An 18,241-nucleotide genomic window follows, 5' to 3' on the forward strand; every position below is an offset into this window, starting at 1 on the left:
ACAACTGTCGACCAAAGTGGAGAGTTGAACTAAGCTCGGAGTCATCATATCACAGGACATTGCAGGACATGCTGCCATGGCCCACCCTCAATCTGTCCTGTTTGCTGGCATTTCAATTCGTTTATGCCGGAAGAAGGCGAAAAATCTTGTAGTCTCTTTCAGAAATGTTGATGCCTGGTTCTTCGGGGGCTAATGATTTCCCCAACTGAGCGCATTTCGTTGACACTTTTAGCATGGAAAATTGCAAAAATCGGAATGAGTGGGCTTGGGAAGAGCAGGGGCTTTTCCGGTTCTGGCCTGGGTTCAGGGTGAAATCCACATGAACAGGCTCGTCCTTGTACTGGCAGTTGTCATTTTAGTTATTGCATTACAAAAGCGTCTGCGTTTGATTGTGTCTCGTTTCCCTTATACCCTGTACGAATTTGAATTTTCACCATTTTTGTGCACTGAGGGAAAAGATTGCGGCTGGCGCTTTGAAGATATCACTTCAGTAGGGCATTGTTTTAAAATTTTGTAAAATGAAAGAAAAGTGCAACCAATCATAAGTTGCTGAAGTCTGGCATCTTACTTAAGAAATGTATTAATTTCCATAAATTATTAACTTTTTTCTCACTGCATTACAGCTGTACTGTGCGATATGTGCGAGGTTTTAATGGCCTGACACTGTTTCCGTTCCAGGAGCAGTTCAACATGCAACCGGCAAACCAGCGGGCGGTGGGCGTGGAGCGGTGGGTGTGTGTGAGGTACATCTGTGTAATTTGCTTGCCGGCGCTCGTTACGTAATTGTGATCAGTTGCAGCGGCAGCAGCAGCAGCAGACGCTGTAAATGCTTGACAAACTCGCACGTCACGGCGGTCGCTCGATGTCCTTGACAGACGCCATTTAGACAGATAGAGAGAGGGAAATGCCCAGATAGAGGGCACGCCGAATTTTCCAAAATGGCCAACGCAACGGACAACCGTTAGCGTTTTTCATTTTGCAATTTGCACATATCCCCGGACTCCGCTTAATTCCACTGCCACCCGCGAAGTCAGGATTTTATTTTGGATTTCTCCTTTTTCCATCGCTGCCATGTGTTGGTCATCATTTGCATGCAAATTTTTAGCAAACATTTGAAATGCAAGGGTGGCTAAATCTGAAGAATGCATGTTGAGATGCCCTAACTTGGATTTAGATAAGTTAGCTAGCTTGATTTAGGAGCATTAAGACTTTGGAAGTATTTCAAAGTGGAATGTTATAAAGCAACCAATTTTAAAATACATATAATATAGTTAATTAAAATGACAAGATTAAAAATTGAAATTCTAAAACCCAATTCCATCGTATTATTAAGTATTCAACCAACACATTAAATATTCTCAAAATAAGTGTAAAGTAAGTAAGGGTAAATCCGTTTCCCATGAGAGCCGAAAATACCAACTCCCATTTTCGTGCTGGAATGCAAAGCTAGTGCTTGGAAAGTCCCGGAAAATTGTGCTATGTCAAAAAACATAAACGAGCTGCTCAATTTTTAATGGGATTGCCTATATAATGGTCTCGCGTGACTTAATTGAGATTATGGGGGCCTGGAATTGGCTTTATGTCATTAACTAAATGTCGGATGTTGCTGAAGGGTGTGGGGCATATATATATCGGGCTTAACAAACTAATTTTGCGCACATTTTGCACTGCTGTGGTCCAAGCTGGCCGGCAGTCAAAAAGTCAAACACTATTTTGCATAATTTATGGTCAGGTCATTAGCGTGCTTAAAACTGTAGCGACCGAAAAGGGGGCAGGGCACTGCCAGTGGCTAACCACTGGCAAACAAACATAGTTTATAATTAAAACAAAATGGCGCCCCTAGGGTCATGTCCAGATACAGAGATATATTGGGATTTAGACAGAGTTGGATGGATGTGAATGACACTCGCAAAAAACAGAAAGTGGCAGTTAGATACTTGAAATGCAATACATATTTGGACATCATTTGGCTTTATAGACGTTTAGAGAGATGTTTAATTAGCATATTTTCAACAACTAACCAACATAAAATAATGACTGTTATTAAAATGTATATGTATAGATTTGGCATAAATTTATTTTCTATGTATTAGAAAAATACAGATTTATTACTAATATATATTTTCTGGGATAAGTACTCACTGTAAATGTCGCAGTGCTCGCCCTCGTAGTGGGTGCCAAAGCAGTCGCAGGAGATTCCTCCGTAGTGGTTGATGCAGCGCGATCCCACGAAGCAGAGGTTGTGCCGGGATTCGCACATGTCCGAGCATCCCTCGTTGACGTTCTCGTGCTTGGTGGCCACCAGGGGGGCGATGGGCAGCAGGTCGGAGGCGGCCTTGCCGGAGCTCAGGACCACATTGCGGATGCAGCCCACAAAGGACTCAGTAATGTATTTCACGCCGTGCAGCTTCTCCTCCGAGGAAAGGCCTGCGAAATGGGGCAACGGGGAGATGGGATATGTGGAGCATTGGTCAGTTGTTTGGTCTTGGCTGGGATGCCACATATTAATTAACATACTGGATATTTGGCAATGGATTTTGGCTATATCTGTGCGGGTGCTTTCGGTGGGCGGAGTGACCATGTCGGATGGCCATAACATAATTTCGTTGTTTACTGTTGAAAGTTTTGATGGGATTTTTGTTCGCTGCTGCTGCCGCAGATTTAAATATTGCTTAATTAAAAAAGTTGTCTCGACCCAGTTTTCAGATCAGCAAAGTGCGGTCTAAATAAATACAAGCTGACGAAGGCGGAAGATGTTTCATACAGAACAGTTTTGTTTAAAAATATTATTATTATTTAATTTTCAGTTTAAATGGCCAGATCTTATATTTTTAATTCATTTTTTTAGTTGAATAAAAATCATATCGTGCTTTACATTTCATTTTCAAATTTTCTGGCTTTTCTTTGTAACGCAACCACATCAAAATCATGTCTGCTAACAAACAAAAAATTATGCACTTTTACATTCTAAATATGTGCTAGCTTCATTCGATCCAATAGCCCGCTCAGCGGGAGCTGGCTGTGAAAAACTAGACCAACATCATCAGAGTGCAATCAATGGCCCATTCTGTCGACCTGCTAGGAAAACCCTTTTCCATGGCCTCTGGTTTTCGCAACGTGAAATAATTAAATTTTCCAAAAACGCAGCAAAGCAGCTTTCAAAGTCATACATACGAACACTTACAATTCAATGGGGAATGAGCAAGTTGAGTTTATAGGTTCAGTCACTCGACTTTTTGAACTCATTCACTCGAAGAAAATTTTAAAATTTGCCCTATTCCTGTGAGTATTATTACATTTTATTACCTATTTATGATGATTAAATATATCATATAGTTTTAAAGTATTCAATGGTATGAAACTAGAAGCCACATTCATTTGAGATCCAGCTAATCTGTTGAAGTTTTTCTGCTGTTTTTTAATTCAATAAATCTGATTTAAAGAGTTTTCTGTGTATTGCGTGTGCGTCGTCACCGCCAAACTGCAAATTCGATTTTCAATTTGCACATTTTTCGATTTTCGCCGGCTCTCTTGTATGCTATTCTATATATATATATATATATAAGCCCAAACTAAACTTTCTATGTTCCACGTTGATGCGATGGTTTATGTGCGAATTTCGCGTACGAAAATCATTGCATACATTCAGGCGTTGCCTTTAATATGATTGATTGTGGGGCATCGGTAGCATGGGTTGGATGTGGATTTTGGACTGGATTTTCAATGGAGCGGGATTGGGAACGGGAAGGCATACACAATTGATTTGGGCACTCACCTCCGACCAGGACCACCGATGGCAGATTCGTGGAGACGCCGTAGTTGTACTCGTGATTCAGTCCTTTCAGATAGACCTCCTCCTGACTATTGTCGACGCGTGCAATTAATCTTGCGCCATGGACATCGATGCGCACCTGTGCAAAACAGACAGCGAGGGATCGGTTAGGAGCGTAAAACCAATAAACCAGCCAGCCATTGGGGGCGTGGCATTCACACACAGACAAATGATAAAAATTTATGAATTTATGCGTTTTGGCCCCGAGTTGAAGTTGCAAGTTTTTGCCAAGCGGCCAGCGATAAATTGTTGCTGCTACCGCTTTTGTTGCTATTTGTTGCTGCCGCTGCCGCTGCCGCTGCTGCTGCATGGGTAAAAATCTACGAAAATGAATTGCAACTGCTGCGCGCACAAACTCATAGCTGGGATCAGCTGAAATTCATTAGGAATTTGCGTGTTATTTATGAGTGCTGCATGTGTTTGCATTTGTGTATGTGAGTGCACTGAGAAAAAAGGCGGAATGGCAGTATCCAACGAAATTTCCAATGTGCATCTAATTTGCAACTTTATTCTACAGTAATTATTAATACAGAAACAAACTAAGTTGATTACTACTAGTTAGTTAGCAGGTAAGCACTCATATGTTATGGAAAAGTTTACACGGAAGTTTAATTCAAAAAATGTTCAGATAATAGTTTCTACTTCTCCTTGTGTACTTTATACCATTTGTGATGGGGGTGTGATTAGTAGGGAATCTGCTTGTTTTAAATATGAAAACATGAACTAAACTGGGCGCTGGTTTTTCACTAGTTTCTGTTCCTGTTATTGATGATGATGATGCCGACGATGCTTGAGGGATAGCGGTTAGCTACATGCGTGGAAAAGCAGTTGCTGCAGCAGCAGTAGAAGCAGCATCATGCAACAACCCAACAGCCACATGCAACCACTGGACCAAGCCCCGTGTCCGAGGTGAGTTAACAAAGTTGAACGCACATAAATCAACTTGCTCGCTTTGTTATAAAAGTTTGATAAAGCGTTTTGCACACATGCACCGGCAGCACACATTCCGCATTGCAATCTTGCTAATTGCTTGCTGAACGCATGGCCATGCTAATGTTGGCCAAAACGCCAGATGTTAACCGACTGGCCCATTACCCTGGTGGGCTGAGGAGCCCTCCAGAGGAACCATGTCCACCGGAAGTCTGATAGCCCCGCTGGATTACACTATTACAGCATTCGACCGGGTTTCTTTTGAGTGTTCTCGCCCAGACTTGACCCCGTTTCCCATTTCGGGTATATGCAATGCTACACACTCACCATCACACTGTGCCATTCATCTCGATTTAGACTCTCGCCCACAGTGACACTCGTTGAATGCTTGCCAAAGACATGGACCACCTTCAGCTGGCCCTTCTCCACAATCACATAGAGTGCATAGGGGTCCAAAATAATGCGATCCGGATTCTTAACGTTGTGATAGACGAGCAGGCCGTGCGGCAGTCGGGTGCGGAATTGAAATGAAATCTCACGGCAAAGTCTGCAAAGACAGAAAGACGCAGAGCGGCTAGTGAATTAGCATTTGAGTTGCAGCAGATGTGGGCTGCAAAATGTAGCTCTTTTTCAGAATTTGGTTTTTTTTAAGAGCATTCCAAATATGAATTGTATTTATAACAAGCTGTTTGGAAACCTAATGCTTGCTGTTTGATATTTTCATTTGATTTAGGAATTAAATGAATATATGCTGGGAAAAATAAACTATTCTGTACGAAGTCCACGGTTTAAGACACCTGTATAAATGATTTCAATCAACCTAGTTTCTTTTTCGAAATTGATTAGCAGCAGCTCCTAACATCTCTTTTTGGCTTATTGAATTATGATATTTGATATTTCTAAGACGCACTAGAGTATGGCCAGAAAATAGCCAGGTTGGCCGGACTTCTATGTATGTGTTTGCCTGACAGAGTTTTAAATTTATTTGTTCTTTGCTCTTGACTACTGTTGCCGGTGCTGTTGTTTGTGCTGCTCCTGCTGTCGGCAGCCACATGAGTTACAATTAAAACTACAGCACAAATTGCCAAGTTGGCCAAGTATGTACGCAGTAGGAGCTACTGGCCAGCGGCAACAAGGATAACAAGTAAAAGTTCTATTTGGCAAAGTTATGTTTAATTTTATTTGCCTGACTGTCTACATGTTTGTGCAGCATGTGCACAAAGTCGGCATTTAAATAATATTTCTTTTCTCTTAATTTAATATGCAAATGTCAAATGTTTCTAACCAAATTGAATTTTAAATTTAAATACCCCAAAGATCTCGGCCAGAAGTCGTTTGGAACCATTTAAATGTCACAACATGAGCCGAAAGGTTCTGGCATTTGAGCAGAAAATTAACTTTTGACCTGGATCCTTCGGTCGCTTTTTTGTTTCTGCCTGCCCTTTGATTGTTTTGTGTAAGCTGCCGATAAGACTGCAGTCCCCGAAGAAAATTGTTGAGAGAAAATTTTCAAACTGTTAAAGCAACGTCAGTTTGGCTAATTGCTCTGCTCTGCACTCGCCATTAACCCCATAAGTGTGGACGTATTTTATAAACGACTTAAGCATTTTTTTGGACCTAATAACTTTGGTTGTCAGATTAAATTTTTGCTATTATTCTCATTCAAATGTCAGATTGGAAATTTATGTAGTTATTTGAAGTCAAGCATTTACAACACAAAAATGGAAAGCAATTTTCAGGATCAATAATCTGCTACGAAAATGGGCGAGTTGGTTCTCGATTCTGGAAATGTGATTATTAAAATAAAAACGGCAGATTACTTTGAGCAGTTTTTGAAAATCCAATAATGCCACTCTGTAGAAAACTAGTGAAATTGTATTGCTCTTACAAATAATCCCTTGCGCTTTCTGGGGTTAAGCGAATCAAGCGCTTTTCAGCCAAAAGGCCAACAATACGCCAAATGACGCGACCGTTGCAGCGAAGTGGCATGCAAAGAACCTGAAGCTGCCACCTGCCAGGTGGTCCGCTTCCCCAGCTGCACTCACCTTAATTGAAATGTCTGTATGATGTCGCCGTCCATTTGGATGAACGTGTTGTTCTTGGCGAAAATGAAAGTTTTGCCTTGGCCCGTCTCCGCGAAAGTCAGCTCGGGTCCGCGCTGTTCGATGGGCACGGGCGTTGTTCCATCACCGCCCTCAGCCCCGCCCATTCCGTCCGGCGACTGAGCCGGACTCTGGGTGTACGGCAGACCCAGAAGCATGGAGCTTTCCGTGGTGCTCGGCTCACGGGTGGTGGATTGCAGGAACGGAGGCAGAGTGTCTGCAAGGGGTGTGGCGTAAATTGAGATTATTTAAGGTTTAAGAGAACTGCGAAAATTAATCGGTGGAAATAACTATATGATTGCAGTAAGGGTTTCAAAATGTAAGGATATCGAGCTGTATTCAAAATAGTAAAAGCTTTGATGTCCTTACGTGGTCCGCCGATGCAGTGGAACAGGCACTCCGCCTCGGTGCCAAAACGGTTCTGCGGATTTCCTTCACAACCGCCCCAAATGAAGTTGGTGCACTCGTTGGTGGTTGGCTCGTAGCGCCACTTGTAGATGTACTGCTTGCAGGGACCCGGATCTCCAGGACCCGCACACTTCTCGTACTGGTTGCTCTTTTGTCCTTGGATCATGGCCGAGTTGTTGCCACTGATGCCGCTGTTGCTGCCACCGCCGCCGGTACCGCTGCTGCCACCCGCCGGCGAGCCGCCCGCAGAGTTGCCTCCTCCGGTATCCGGTAACGATTGTCCGCCGGGACTGCTGCCGGCCAATCCTCCCCCGCCGCTCAGGCTCATATTGCTGATCCCCAGATTGCCGGGATTTCCTGCAACCAGGATTGGCAAAATGCCTCCACCGGCAACCACTGCATCCGTTGAGGTCATGTTGGGTAGGCTGAGACCTGAAGCGGAGCAGATGAGGGGCAGTAGTGCCCAGATATAAGGGAATGCCATTTTGTGGACGGAGGATAGGCAATGGCCTATTTTTCCTTGCGAACTGGAAAGCAGAATAGATTTAAAGGGTTAACCTAGGAACTGAAAATACTTCCTAAAGTTGAACTAAGCTGATGAATGTTTGAATTTACTTTTAAGATTAAACTATTTAAGAGCAGCTTAGCCACACTGGTAGCTTTTATGTATTCAAAAAGTTTACATCAAAAAGGATGCTCTTGGCAAAATAATTTTATATTTAGTCGCCCAATGCACAGAATTCTCCTTTTTCTTAGCCAGAATTAAGTGGCTTCATTCTATTTTGGATCTTCTTTCCGGCTCATCCTTTGCTTTGTTCATTAGATTTCCTTGTAATTGCGCAATAAATTTAGGAAGGCAATTTACTTGCATGTCACAGGAGCAACGAGCAGATCTGAACAGAGACATCACAGCTTATGATTCCGGCTGCTAAAGAAGTTTACTATTGTCATGTGCGGCACTAAAATCCCATTTACATCATCGTCCTCATCATCATCAGTCAATGTCTCTGTTCCTCTGAGGCGACGATGCTGCATTTCTTGATGCCATTTAGCGAAGAGGAAAACGAACCAAGTTTTCTGCTTTCACTTCCGCCGGAAATGTGACACATCCACACACACTTATACACCAATATATATAAAAGACACTGGCTAGAGGAAGACGCATGAGCTTGGCTTGATTTACAAGTAGCTTAGCACCATCGAGCTAAAAAAGTGTCAAAAATTCCAAAATAATGATGCGCACAGTTTACAGCAAATGGATGGATAAAGGACGCTATATGGAAGTGAGCGGAAACTGCAAAGGAAATAGGAAATTAAGTTTTTCGCACACCCTCCCGGAAAAGTTTGAGAGCTTTCCCATGGCTCAGATTATGGTTGAGACTGAAAGTTGGCTCTGCTCCTAAACGGGAGGCAGTTATTTTCCCTTTTTTGTCTGCCATTTCCGTTCATAAGCAATTTTTAATTGTGACTTTCGTTGCCCGGGCAGCATGAAAAATGAGTGCAGGGTCGAACAGCCGGTCGGAGTTCAAGCGAATTAATAAACCTCAAAGTGTTGGTGTGGCATTAGACACGGGTCCGTTTACGGATCGGGTGTTCTGGGTTCCGGGTACGGGTCTTAGGCCGGGTCAACACGGAGAAAAAGAGTGGCAAAGCAAAAAAGGTGTAAGGTTGCAGGAAGAAAATCAAAAGATGAGGACCAAGTTCATTAAAACTTCGAAAATCATTTTTCGTGTTCTGATTTTATAATATTTATATATATTTCACAGATTCATTGATACGAAGTATGGTTTTTTCCGCAGTGCAGTCGCATGCTGGCAAAAATTATTGATGCATATGCCGGGCTTTCCAGGACGTGCGTGCCATCCTGTCGTTCGGTGAGTCCAGGCGAGCTGCACTGTCCTTTAGATGGATGGCCCAAAAATTGCATTGGATTTTGGCTGCGAAGCTGCATGACCAAGAAGTTTGCCGAATGTGTCCATGTGTCACCCCGCAAATCCCTCTCTGTTCGAGGGGCTTGGCGAATAGTAAAAGTTTACCTAACTTTGCTGAAAGACCCGCAAGGAAACCCACTGCCTGCCGGCCATATGCGGAGGATTTTGGCCTAAAGTGCATTAACGTACCAGCGTGTACGAGCACGAAGGAAAAGAAAACTTGGACCGATAAGCCATCTGTTACCTGCGCGGGAAGGCGATTAGAGAGTGCGGTAAATCGGCTCGCAGGTAAAACAGCGCCCCAAAGGATTGGCAGCGAAAAATCAGAAAACCCACAGGACAGGCAAAAAACGCCAGATAAACAAGACCAGGCATGCCCATACGGAAGGATCCTTGGGAGGAGGTCCTTTAAAAACCTCGACAAACCCCGACCTGACACTCATTCGCCAGTAAGCAGTCAGCATGGAAGCATCAGTCGCATACGCTTTATTTTTGCACCGCCAGGAGCTGCGGCGTCGCCAAATGCTCTACGTCCAGGTCTCCAAGACCAAGATCAAGTTGACCAAGGAGCTGATAGCCGAGCAGAAGCAACGCCTAGCCAGCTGCTCGCCCGAGGATCTGCAGATCCTCAGCAGGGAGACCCAGTTCAAACGGCAGCTCCAGCAGAAACTCAAGCACCGCAGCAAGCAGCTGAAAGCCATTGCCAAGCAGCAGGAGAGGAGGGGTTGAGTCGAAAAAGGATATTTCGACTTGCCTCGGGGTTGCCACTTTAATTAGTTTTAGCTTAGCGCAAATGATGTGTGCTCTTCCGTAGTTAAGTTAGTTTTAGCTCAAAGAAATAAAATTTCCTATGCAAATCAAGCAAAGTTGTCTTTGGAGATGCCCTCTTAAAATTTGGGATATACAAGTGGGGAGGTTCGGTTAACATGGATTTTTAGAAAAGTATAAGCTCTATTTGGGATTAAAAAAGTTGAGCAACTAGAAATACTTAACAATTTATTTAATTGTTTTTCAAAGACGCAAGCATTTACCTCCAATTTTATATAACTTTTTATTGAATTGTTGATTCAATCAGTATTTATTTTATAACATATATTCCGTTCCATTTTTATTGAAAGTGCTAGCCATTTATCAACACTCCGATAGCAATAAGCTCCCGGTAGAATTTCCTTAATTCAATCACTCACTATTTCGAGCAACCACTCAGCCATTTATTTAAACTCTTGCAATATTTTGCTAACCCCATTAAGGGTATTCATTGATCGATGCATTTTCCGTGAAACTTTTCGCACTTTTCCCGCCCTTCTGCCATTTCCGCCTCGCTTTTTACCGTTTTCACAGCAAACGCAGAGCGATTTAAATTGAGCTCGCGTACGTTGCACACCAAGAGCAACAACAACAATAAAAAATGGTAACAAAAACAACTAGTACAACAACTAAGTAATAACAGCAGCCTGAGGAAATACCCTTTAACCCCTCCCACCCCCACCAAACACCACCCGCTAAATTACACGTTTTGTTCCCAACATCGACGCCCCCTTCGCCTTATAGCTTTGCATAAATATATATGTATATATATTCCTATATACGTTCCGATGTGGGGCGGAAAAATGAAGGAGACGTTGGAAAAAGAAAGCGCACAAGGCTGGGCGAAAAAAGGGGAGGGCAAATGAAAGCAAAGTGAAGTCAAATTAAATTAAATGACAGATGTCTGACATTTTGATAGTCGTGCGTGAGGCTCTATATTCCTTGGCATGTCTGTGTGGATGTGCAGTTACAACACATGCAAATCGTGCACTGAACAAAATCCTCTAGCTAATTTGAAAAAAGTCTTACTGTGCATTTATTTGAATTCAAATGAAATTTTAATTGTGGTGGTATATTTTCAATTATAGTTTTTTATAAATGATTTCAGCTATGTCTTATGTTTGTTTTGACCGATAGCCAACCCCTAATTTTGCCACTTAAAGAACTCAATCAGTTGTTTTTTGCAGTGCTTACACGTGTGTGTATGTAAATGTCAAGTGTCGCAAGGCAAAATGCACATGCACTTACAGCGACAATGGCGGGGATCGATGGGCCTCGAGGGGGGTTAAGAGGGTAGTTTCAAGGGGGTTTTCCGGGGGATACTCCTCTGCTGGAGAGAGTGTGTGTTTGTTGGTGTTGCTAGCATGTCTTCCAAGTGTTGGCCGCGTAAGGGTAATGAATTAAAATAACTTGATTGCATGAAATTGAACGAATTGTTGCCCAAGGAACTCGAGACAGAAAATGGAAATGGGAAATGAAAATCGTGCACAGGGCGAATGCAACTCGCGGAAATTGCACTCCTTGTGCATATGTGTGTGGAAAATATTTACTGAAATTTGTATATTAAGTGACGACAACAATGGCAACGACAGCAACAATGGCCTTTGTCATTGTTGTTCTAGTCTTTGATGCTGTTAGCGTCACGGTCGCACTCGCCAAGTGCGAAGTATATCGCTTGCATATGTGCATGTGTGCGTATGTGTTGCACAATAGAAGTCAGGATGCATGAATGAGCGCTACCAACTGCGTGGGAGGACTCTGAACGGTTCCAGGACCAAGGAAGGAACTCGCAAGACAAAGGACACGGAAAAGGAGGCGGAAGAGCGGAGGAGGGTCGAGAAACGAAGCGAATGCTGCAGGCATTTAGCCGTTCAGTTTCGATTCACTAGACGTCCTCATGTGAGTAAACTTCACAGTAGATATTCACAGTAGAAATCTTTATGAGGCAAATCTCTTTAAAAATTTGCACTTTTAAAGTTATTTGTACGGAAAATTTAAGCAATTGAAGTTGGTTTAAAGTCGTTGCATTCTTACTAAAAATAAAGGAAAACAGCAAATATTCTCTATCGATTAAATATAGTTTTTTGTATAACTTCAGTTCAAAAAGTTGTGAAAAATAAAATAAATGTTAATATATTTTAAAAAGCTAATTGAAAAGCTAATAATATTTCCGAGTCAACAATATCAAAATCAATTGAATAATTTAATTTTCCTAATTCGCATATGCATAAATTAACCAATTTAGTTTAGAAGGGTCATAGCTTAACTGGCCTCAGCATATTTAAATTTAAATTTCACATTTCAATTAATATTAATTGCCCAGAGACATATACAATTTAAGATTACTGTCCCAAATGAGATTAGTGGTTTAAGTTTTCTGATTTACAATGCAGACTAATTGATGCACTTTTTAGAAAATCAATATTCAGAAATTTGTGTTTCTCTTCTCAAAAGACACTTTTCTGGTGTCCTTCATAGTCACCCATCACTGCAGACAAGATTTGTGCGAGCATTTTCGCACTAACAAATTCAATTATTTGCAAGCACTTTAAAAATGATTTAATGCCTGTCGTCCGACGAAGCGACACATTGAGCCATTAAACGAAACTATAAATGTTTGCATTTAGCAATAGTTTATGTCACAAACTCACATATTCGCCTAATGCCCAGTAACATGGCTTAGAATACCAAACGAAATTCATACGCCTCGTTGGACGCGTTGAGTTTAGTTTAGTTTTGGAATTGTTCAACTCTGCCTTTTTGTCCGGGAATTTCCGTCTGGCCTGCTCCATATGCACTATAATTGCCTGTTATTCGGCCATTGTATAAATAATTATTATTTAATTTGCTTGCACTTTTTGGTGCAATCAGACTGTTTGTTTCTTAGTTTGCACTGGCATAGCCGAAGAATTATGTTAACTCCTGATTACTGAGCGCTTTTTAATGGGCCTCGCGTCAATGGAAACTTAATTGACTGAGTTCCGTGCAACATAATAATCTATTTAGTCTTCATGTGTATCAATAAATTACTCCTTACCACACCGGCATGTCATAAATGGCCCATAGCAATGGCCAACTTTATTGATTGCTGTTGGCCAACTTGAAATCCTTTAACCTTTTGGTGCTTTCGTGCATTAAGTTTATCTTAGTTTGGTTTTAAAACTTATTTTTTATACCGGATAACTATAACTCATGATAAAACATTTTACTTTGATTATATGTCTGTTAAGAGATTGCTTTAAATTATCAGGCATTTTTATGGCATTTATTCCATTTTTAAATTGTGTACATTTCCTTTTAAATTCACAACATTGATTTAACTCATTTTTTTGTTGAAATATTGTGGAATTCTTGCACGTGTTATAAAGTTTCTCGTGTATTTGGGTTGATTAAATATTTGCACAGAATTTAATTAAGTAATAGTTTAATAAAATATTTATTGTTGAACTGCACACGGATTTTTTTCCGCATTCAATAAACTTGAACTGTAATCGCTGAGTTTTCTTTACATCACGATTTTATGTTGATCCGTTAAATACATTTAAATGCAATTTGTATATAATTGTTAATATCTTGCGGCGACACACATTATAGGCTTCAATTTCGTTTATTGATTTACAAAACAAAGGCTTTTTTACATAGGCGAATATAATTGGCATCATTTACATACATTTAACTTGCACTTGTTTTGCCATTACAGGACTTTCAGGCGGGTATTTATAAATAATATTTATTTAAATGCATTTCCGGAAACGAGTTTATTATTTTCATTAGCCAAAATGACCGTGTTAACGGGAAAAGCACAGTTACATTAAATTCTATATAATTTACATTTGTTAATACATTCAAAATCGAGTGGAATTTTGAAAATTTCCATATCAGTGCGCATTTGTACATCTCGTATTTATTGAATTAAATGCGTTCGCATTTGTGCGTTTTTATTAACTGGCCAAAAATGGCTTAATTACATGCATCACACAAACGAACACTTGGAAACCATTTCAATGGAGGGTGCAAAAAAAAAAACCAGCACTGCACTAAAATTGCAATCTGCAGTTTATCCTGTTTAAGCGATGATACGCCAACTTATTGATTTAATTTGCTTCCTGTGCTGTGTTGTGCTGAAATCATTATGCCCGAAAGAGGAGAACTTGCGCACACACATGTCGAAGGGGGCGGCAGGATGGTTGGGGGCGTGGCAGGGTCACACACTCGAGCGTAAAACGTTGCCCAAAATGAGGTCAAAGTGCGCTGGCGTTTTGCGTGACTGAGCGCTCGTTTCGCTCTCACCATATATGCTTATACTATATATACACATACATATACATATATATGAACGAAGGATTCAAGGATGTGTCGCTGCCGTGGTATTGTGCTTTATATTTTCACTATTTTATTTTTGTGCTGACGCACACACAAACTCAAGCCCGTGTGAACTCGCCCAGCTCCATTTGCTTGTTTGTTTGTTTGCCCGTATCCTGCGGCTGATGGATCAACTTTTGCCTTTACTCAAGTCACGAAACACAAACCGAAAAACGCACCGAAATCAAGCGGTCGAGGATTACATTTGCGTGAAATCAGAGACAATCGAACGCACGGGACACACGGGACACCGGACCGGAAAAGCCGAAAACAGGACACAGACACCGAGATCCGGTTAAGGCTCCGCATTCCCAGTGGGTCTCTTGATTAAGCGTGATTCTGCCGGCCAACACGTCGGATGAGCAATGCCAATGCGCATCCTTTGACTGCGAAGTGACCCGTTTCACTGGCGACGTGCTAATTGCTTGTCCAGGATAATGAATACTTCATTTGGCGGCCGGCGACGGAGCGACTGTATCTTTCGTCACCATTTAATCCACTTGCTTCGAACTACGCGGTGCGACTAATTCCAGCGACGAAATGCTAAAGCAACGACGCCGGCAGCGACGACGGCTGCTAGTTAGTTAGCGTGCTAAGCAGCGGGAACAACAATAGAACATGTGCACCGAGAGAAATAGTCTGTAACATATTATATTTAATATTTACAACTGGTTTCAATTCATTCAATGCCTTTAAAACAGCCTTTTCTATAGTTTAATGCCACAAAATGTTGTATTATCTCGTAATAATATTATAAAATTTGTCTGCATGCAAGCAATGAATAAAAGGAAAGCTGGGCTGCAACTTTCTCCTGGTGCACAAACACATTGGTGAGGAGTGGTTAGCAAAATGGGTGGCTGACATATAGCATTCGAGACCGAGACAACGATGTCGTGCGGTCTAGTGGTGGTTATGTAGTGGGTGCCGACTTAAGAGCGGGTATTGGGATGTGCCTTGGACTGACCGGGCGATTTGCTGCGGCTTAGCCATTAAACTGGGCACATTATTAGTTTAAGCTTGGTCCGGACTTGGGTCACTGCTACGATTAACCGTAATAGGCGTCAATTGGAAAATTACCGCCGATCTGCCGCACATCTGAGGCCAAATTGCCGGCGTCGATGTATCTGTGTCTGTTGGGTGTTTGGGTTCTGATTGTGCCGAGCTCAAAGACAAAAGGCCAGGGACTAAGATTTCTCTAATTCGTTGGGTTACCCTTTATTGAATACCCTGCTGTACAGAGTACAGGGTACATTGACTAGATAGAAATGAATTAAGGTTATATGGATTTAATACATTTTACACTCCCTTGAGCTTAAGCAAATGTATCGCTCAGTAATGCATTTTGCAATAATTTCTACTTCTTTGTTAGTTTATTATGGAATGAACATTTTTTCTGCAGCATCATGCAGTTAGGTGTCCTTCCATATCTGAAGTCTAGCCTTCGGTTTTGTGTCCCCAGTGTTATCTAAATATTTGATGACTTTTACGTCGGTTTTTTGCCGCTCATTTAAAATTCAATTTATTTTCGGGTTACAACGCGGCAGGAAAAAAGAGTCTGTCACAGAATTTGCATTACTTTTGGCATTGATTTTTTGCACGGCGAGGGAAAGCGAATCAGATGCCGTGGGTCGCGAATCTAGATGGGGGCATCTTGGCTCCGTAATTCGTGTGGCAATTGTCTTAATTCGAAAATTGCAACTCTCGCGTTCCGTCGTAGACAAATTGTGGCCATGCACGAGTGTGTACGCATCTGGGCAACCACGATAATGATTGTGTCCCAAGATCCAAGATCCAACCAGATGAGTAGACACAATTCTATTTTGTTGCTGCTGCGCCTTATCTGCTGCCCATCAATGGGAGGGAAAATATATTCGCACACTGAGAGAAACACTAAATTTCTAAGAGTTTATGTTTTCATAAATAAAATTTATATTTTTGTAAGCAGAGTATTTGCAAGGCATTGAACAACTATTAAGTAGTGTGTCCAGAAATAAGATACATTATTGATTAAATACCTAATTATATATATTATTATTTTATATTATTTTTTTCACTACACTCTTGTTAAACAAACTCTCATATGCTCGTCTCTTTTGCCAGAAACGATGACATGAGAGAATTGCGCGGCTCGGTCAAATAAAAATTGGCGATTGACCTTTGACCCCGGCTGCTTCGAGATGGGCTTTTTACTGTTGTGAATTCATTAGAGGCGTTTGTTATTTTGCTTATTATTATTAGTTAATTGCATTTGATGCTCGAAAACATATAAAAACCGCCACAGGCGAACACCATTCACCACCGATCTTGTTGTCATGTGATCGAAAAACCAACGTCGCTCGAGCTCATTAAACCAGTTATGAATGCAGTTGTGTGTGCGTGTGTTTCGCTACAATAACAATGACAACGAAAGTAACAACACCATCTGGGGGACTGAGATCACGTGCGGCTTAGTCTGGCCGTTACAGGCTATGGTAATGACTTGACACAGACTCGCAGATCGGAATCGGAATACACGAATGGGTCATCAGACGTGTGCCCACTGTGTCTGTCCGAAGCTTTGTCATTTTAATTTGCAAAACACTGAGGGAAAAGTGGGAGGCACAATCGCTGTGACAAGATAGTCACTTAGAAAAACACGAATTAGTTCCACTTAATTTGATTTCAAAGTGGAGCGATCTGTTATCTTTATTTAATCAGCAAAGTCGCATGCAATTGAATGCTGAAGGGTGTGTACTGTGACTCAAAAATAAAATATATAAAAATATATATATTTTAAATTTTTATCAACCAATATATTTTATATATTGAAAAGTGTAATCTCTTAACACATGTTTTTATTTTATATGCACCCGGAGCTACAGTTTATTTTAAATCTTTTATCATATAGAGTATCTGCTGGTCGCCTAATGCGCGCTTTAGGCCTTCTTACCTCACTTAAGTCAATTATTTGTGATATTTAATTTGTCACTATATATTTTTGCTATTTTTTTTTATTGTCACAAGTTTAACCGCATTCAGTTTTTGTTGACACATTTCGGTTTGCCCTACCAATTGTCCGCTCATTAATCGCTCTAACCAAACATTAACTACATTATTGAGTTATGTTCGGAAGGGAGATTGCATTTTAATTTGATCTCTGCCGCTTGATTTCCAATTATAATTTCAACAAATAATAAATCGAAAAAATGCAAATGGCAAGTGGAGCGTGCTAACGACTCATTGTTTATTTTCACTCATTTGTTGACAAATGAATATGCAGACAACATTGAGCTAATTAGAATTTCTAGTTCACATAACCCGACAAATCTTTATCATAAAGCGATAGCCGAAATATATATGAACTTCAAACGGTTTGAAACTAATTAAATAAATTACTAAAATTTTATATTTATCATGTAGTGTTATTTATATTTTTCACTGAAACAAATAGTGATAATTGTTCAGCGATGAGCTGTAGGTAAATATAAAAAGGCTGCACTATTTGCTTTTGACTATTCTGGTGCCTTAGCTTTTGGTAATTACCATTTCTAGCAAACATACGAATCTCTTAATTGCCCTAAGAAAAAGTCAACAAGAAATAATTAAATAGAACTTGAGCAAAACCTTGCGCATCTTTATCTCACTGCTATCTGAGGTAAATATCCACAGGTACGGTGGGGATTATCAGAGGTTCAAATGATAAATGCCAAATAAATTACAACCCCAGCCCAGTGGATAGTTTTTCACCTGACAACCAGCAATTACCAGGTATTCAGATATTTTCCCTCAGCGGTAATCGAAGTGTCAAAATCGACGATTGGGAAAATAGCAGTTTACTGCGAATATCTAGAATACAAGTAAGTAAGCTGTGCGATGAGCTGCATACGTGA

At 41.0% G+C, this 18,241-nt stretch overlaps 2 protein-coding genes across 7 annotated transcripts in view; one reads left to right on the top strand and one right to left on the bottom strand.

Annotated features, from left to right (window-relative positions):
- Window positions 1-18,241, bottom strand: part of LOC117139001 (contactin-associated protein-like 2) — a 57,464-nt gene that overhangs the window by 38,383 nt on the left and 840 nt on the right. For all 6 annotated transcript variants that reach the window (XM_033301089.1, XM_033301088.1, XM_033301092.1 and 3 more), the window contains 5 exons: window positions 7,234-7,799; window positions 6,808-7,081; window positions 5,090-5,309; window positions 3,776-3,911; window positions 2,143-2,427 (listed from right to left, as the gene is read on the bottom strand). In XM_033301089.1, coding sequence (XP_033156980.1) covers window positions 2,143-2,427; window positions 3,776-3,911; window positions 5,090-5,309; window positions 6,808-7,081; window positions 7,234-7,756 — 1,438 coding nt within the window. In that variant the 5' untranslated portion in view covers window positions 7,757-7,799. Of the gene's footprint in view, window positions 1-2,142; window positions 2,428-3,775; window positions 3,912-5,089; window positions 5,310-6,807; window positions 7,082-7,233; window positions 7,800-18,241 lie in introns of those variants that run through there.
- On the top strand, window positions 9,628-10,056 carry LOC117139007. Its single transcript, XM_033301100.1, has one exon. It carries the CDS (start codon window positions 9,666-9,668, stop codon window positions 9,930-9,932), a length of 267 nt encoding a protein of 88 aa, XP_033156991.1. The 5' UTR covers window positions 9,628-9,665; the 3' UTR covers window positions 9,933-10,056.

Source organism: Drosophila mauritiana, chromosome 3L (genome assembly GCF_004382145.1).
Source record: "Drosophila mauritiana strain mau12 chromosome 3L, ASM438214v1, whole genome shotgun sequence".
NCBI lineage: Eukaryota > Metazoa > Arthropoda > Insecta > Diptera > Drosophilidae > Drosophila > Drosophila mauritiana.